The following is a 4,720-nucleotide window of genomic DNA, read 5'->3' as shown; positions in this document are numbered from 1 at the left end:
AGGGTGTTTTTGTACGTTTTGTTTTGTAAGCAATTCCAATGTATGCAATGCAATGTTTTTTTATTTCCTTCTTCCATTTGTCGCGCACTTGAAGTTATTATGAGTAGGTTTTGGTGGCAAAAATCAGGGAGTCGTTGGGGAATTCATTGGTGTTCTTGGTCTTCGTTAAGCACAACTAAGTGTGATGGGGGTATGGGCTTTCGTGATTTGGCTTAGTTTAATACTGCACTCTTGCCTAACTAGGGTTGGCGTTTATTAGTAGATCCGGATTATCTTATGAGTTGGGTTTTAAAAGCACATTACTTTCTTAATGTTGATTTTTTTAGAGCGGGTATAAGGTCTCGCCCTTTTTATACTTAACACAATATCTAGTGCTCTTGAGGTCTGTTAAAAAGGGCCTTGGTTGGCGGATGGACAATGGTCACCCCATCTCCATCTGGAACAACATTTGGCTCCCAGGTAAAGTTCCCTGTCGTATTGTACACTCATCTGTTAATACTAATGTTACTTGGGTGAGTGATTTAATGTTACAAGATTCGACCCAGTGGAATCATACCTTGGTCTATGAGTCACTGTTGGTCGTTAAGGCAGTTCGCATTCTTAGCATTCCTCTCTCTTGTTTGGATGGTGATGATTTGGTGGTCTGGAAAGGCGATCAACTGGTTGTTACTCCGTTCGTAGTGGATATAGGTTGCTTCATTGGCCTATGCAACAACTCTCTATTCCTTCTAGTCTTTTCAACCCTTTGAGTTCGCGTGATTTGTTTACAAGGATATGGAAGATTTGGGTCCCTCCTAAAGTTCACATGATTGTTTAGAGATTCCTTTGCAATTATGTACCCACATTACACATCATTTACAATCGACACATCTCTACTACACACTACTGTCCTAGATGCCTTAATATACCTTAGATGCCTATTCATGTACTTCGGGAGTACCCTTTTGCCATTTTGGTTTGGAATCGACTAGACATATCCTAGGCTGGTAGCTACAATGATTCAGATCTTATGAGTTGATTGGGTTTTCTTTGTAAAGCATATACTGGGGACAATTTAACATTCATCCTTACAACAATTTGGGCACTATGGTGGTCGCACAACAGGTACCATCAGTTGCTTTTGGGGCAACATTTAGGGTTTCTTTTTCTTTTGTCTTCTATTCCTTCTTTGGTGTTTTTCTAATTGTATTGGGGTCTAATACAGTTTGTTGCTTTTGTCTTTGGATTTGGGCCTCACCCATGCGGGTTTGTTTTTCTATTTTTCTCTCTATTTCAATAGATAAAAAAAATTAAATGATGTGGGCTAATTAAATTATTACATGGATAAATTAATTAATGAGGTACCATTTATGCCAAATTTCTAAATCTAATTGGTGCACATTGTCACGAAAAAAATTATCTTAAAATGTACGGGAGGAAAATTCTAATCTTTAGGGTCGAAAGGGAGGGGGGGTGACATGATTCGTAGGAGAGCCTTAGCCCATAAACATGGCGAACCCCGTTTATCGAAGAGATGCAAAACAATGCCCCAATTTAATCTAAAATTTGAATTTATTTGGTTTTGTGTTCCATCTCAACATCGATAGCAATTTATAATTTTAGGATTCGGCCATGTAAACCTATAAACTGAAAATGTTGAAGCTATTCCCGCGTAAACAAACGCCATTTCTTTGCACCAAATACCCTTCAAACCTTTGTAAAATGGCATCTTCCTCGTCGTCATCGTCATCCCATCATCTGACAAAGGATATCCTCAACACCCAAAACCCTCACCAAGCTCTCAAGCTTTTCAATTCCAATGCCAATCTCTTAAACCCCTTGAAGAATCTCGAGCCTTATTCAGCCATCATTCACGTCATGGCCCGTGCTAAACTCTACGAGGACGCCAGGTGTTTGATAAAATACCTCATCAAAGCCCTCCATAGCTCTTTGGAACCCCACCGTGCTTGCCACTTAATTTTCAATGCCCTTAACAGATTGCAAACCTCAAAATTCACTCCCGATGTGTTTGGGTCATTAATCATTGCATTTTCCCAGATGGGTTTAATCGAAGACGCCTTGTGGGTTTATAGAAATATCAAAACTTTCCCTCAAATGCAGGCTTGTAATGCACTTTTAGATGGGTTAATTAAGTTTGGCAGGTTTGACTCCATGTGGAATCTTTACAAGGAATTGCTTTCACAGGGGTTTTTGCCTAATGTTGTTACTTATGGGGTGTTGATAAATTGTTGCTGTTGTCAAGGTGATGTTTTAAAGGCACACAACTTGTTTTATGAACTGTTGATGAAAGGAATTCCACCCAATGTTGTCGTCTACACTACTGTTATAAAGTTACTTTGTAATGACGGTAAGATGCTGGAGGCAGAACGTATGTTTAGATTGATTAAAGAGGGTTATTTCCTTCCAAATTTGTACACTTATAATGTTTTGATGAATGGCTATTTCAAGATGGATAGAGTCGAACGAGCCTTCGAAATATACAGGATGATGATCAGTGATAGGTTGGGACCAAATATTGTTACTTTTGGTATCTTGATTGATGGACTTTGTAAGGTGGGTGAACTGACGGTAGCTAGGAGCTACTTTGTTTGTATGGTTAAATATGGTGTTTTCCCCAATATTTTTGTCTACAATTGTTTGATTGATGGCTACTGTAGGGCAGGCAATGTTTCTGAAGCAGTGGAGTTGAGCTCAGAAATGGAGAAGTTGGAAATTTTGCCTGATGTTATCACATATAGCATACTGATTAAGGGTCTTTGTACTGTTGGTAAAGTGGAGGAAGGGAGCTTTTTATTGCAGAAAATGAACAAAGATGGAGTTTTGGCTAATTCTGTGACTTACAATTCCCTCATTGATGGGTACTGTAAAGTGGGGAACATGGAGAAGGCTTTGGAGATATGCTCTCAAATGAACGAAAATGGTGTAGAACCAAATGTTATCACTTTCTCTACATTGATTGATGGTTATTGCAAGACTGGAAACATGGAAGCTGCCGTGGGATTTTACTCCGAAATGGTTATCAAAGGTCTTGTTCCGGATGTGGTGGCTTACACTGCTTTGATTAATGGGTATTGTAAAAATGGTAATATCAAGGAGGCATTCCGGCTGCATAAGGAGATGCTGGAATCAGGATTAATGCCCAATGTTTTCACGTTAAGTAGTTTAATCGATGGCCTTTGCAAGGATGGAAGAGTTTCGGAGGCTTTCAGCTTTTTCTTGGAGAAGAGTAAAGCTGGTATTGGTGGAACAGTAACTGATGAGTTTGATGGTCTATTTTGCTCCCCAAATCATGTGATGTATACAAGCTTGATTCAGGCCATGTGCAAGGAAGGCCAGGTGTTTGAAGCAAGTAAAATTTTCTCGGATTTGAGATGCAGCGGTTTGATGGTAGATGCGCCCTTGTACATTGTCATGTTAAAGGGTCATTTTCAAGCCAAGCATATGATTGATGTGATGATGTTGCTCGCGGATATGATAAAGATGGGCATCATGCCAAGCATTGCCATCGATGCGGTTATAGCCAGGGGTTATCAAGAGATTGGAGACCTTAGGTCTGCTCTAAGGTGCTCTGAGGATTTAGTTGTTCAGGGCTCGGGCATTTTGAATCAAGGGGACGAAAATGAACCTAACTATACAGTAAAAGAGGACAGTAAGATCTGTTTGTGATTAGCAATCAGTCTGGTGGGTGAATTCCTCCCTGCAGTGATGGCTCGTTCGCTCTCTGACCTTGAAGCTTGAGGTAGTGCAATATTTTTTGGCACTGCATCGGCTTGTTTGCAGCTCAGAGGAGTAGTTCTGCAATTACTTTATGGTTGCTGCCAGTGATCACTGATCATACTAGTTGAAATGTTTGGAACTGGAGAGATGCCGGACTTTTGTTGGATACTTGATGAACTGGAATCTAGGCATTACATGTATTGTTCATATCTGAAGTCCTGGATGCTGAAAGCAAGCCAACTAAGTTGAGTTCCTTGGCTGAAGAAACATGAAGTTGTCAATGACCAAATAACTCAAATTCTTTGGTGCTACCAATGAAAATTTTGGTAAGTTTTTAGCTTTATTTAGGAGCCAAAGTGAAACAATTAAATTATTTAATGAAGAGTTGTGTTGTTTGCGCCCACAGAATCAGAAATTGCATGTGGGTAGTATTTGTGAAATAGTTGATGCTATTATGCTCTTTAAAGAAGCAAAATACTGAATTGAGTATAATTTAAAAATGAAAGGCTTATATTTGAGGGTAATATAATAAGATAAAAAAAAAAGGGTATAAAGATAAAATGGTAGTAAGATTTAAGGATAATTTTGTCATTTCCATTTGAACTAAAGTTGCCCAATTCCTAAAAAAATTGAAACAAATGCTCTTTGCTGTGTCCAACAGCAACTGGGTATTTAGATTTTAAATTATATGCCTTTGCTTTGCTTCAAATTTGTCTCCATTTTTTATTAATTTATAATTTATATTTAAATTAGTAAATATAAAGTTTAAAGCGTTGTTTTCTAAAAACATAACGCCTCTGTTTTAATACACACGGTTTAAAATGATAAAGTCACGTGATTTTTTGTACTAAAATAAAAAATTTTACCTCTTTCGGGTGGGACTTGTGTTTTTTATAAAATACCCAAATTTCAAAAATATCATCCATATACTGCCAGACTTTTTTTCTTTTCACTCTCAGCTTGATTTCTTGAATTAGGTATTGTGGTTTCCAAAAGATCGGTT

General features: G+C 38.2%; 1 protein-coding gene across 1 annotated transcript; it reads left to right on the top strand.

Moving 5' to 3' along the window:
- The first annotated feature begins 1,425 nt into the window (after nucleotides 1-1,425).
- On the top strand, nucleotides 1,426-4,159 carry LOC107949813 (pentatricopeptide repeat-containing protein At5g61400). The gene has a single exon (XM_016884579.2). The coding sequence runs from the start codon at nucleotides 1,633-1,635 to the stop codon at nucleotides 3,664-3,666; it is 2,034 nt and encodes a 677-aa protein (XP_016740068.2). The 5' UTR covers nucleotides 1,426-1,632; the 3' UTR covers nucleotides 3,667-4,159.
- The last annotated feature ends 561 nt before the right edge of the window (nucleotides 4,160-4,720 follow it).

The sequence above is a fragment of the Gossypium hirsutum genome, chromosome D03 (genome assembly GCF_007990345.1).
Source record: "Gossypium hirsutum isolate 1008001.06 chromosome D03, Gossypium_hirsutum_v2.1, whole genome shotgun sequence".
NCBI classification, from domain to species: Eukaryota; Viridiplantae; Streptophyta; class Magnoliopsida; order Malvales; family Malvaceae; genus Gossypium; species Gossypium hirsutum.
The sequence above is the reverse complement of the archived record's forward strand: the minus strand, read 5'-3'. Positions and strand labels throughout refer to the sequence as shown.

Coding starts and splice junctions, on each gene's coding strand:
- LOC107949813 (XM_016884579.2), top strand. CDS start 1,633: ATGTTGAAGCTATTCCCGCGTAAACAAACGCCATTTCTTTGCACCAAA.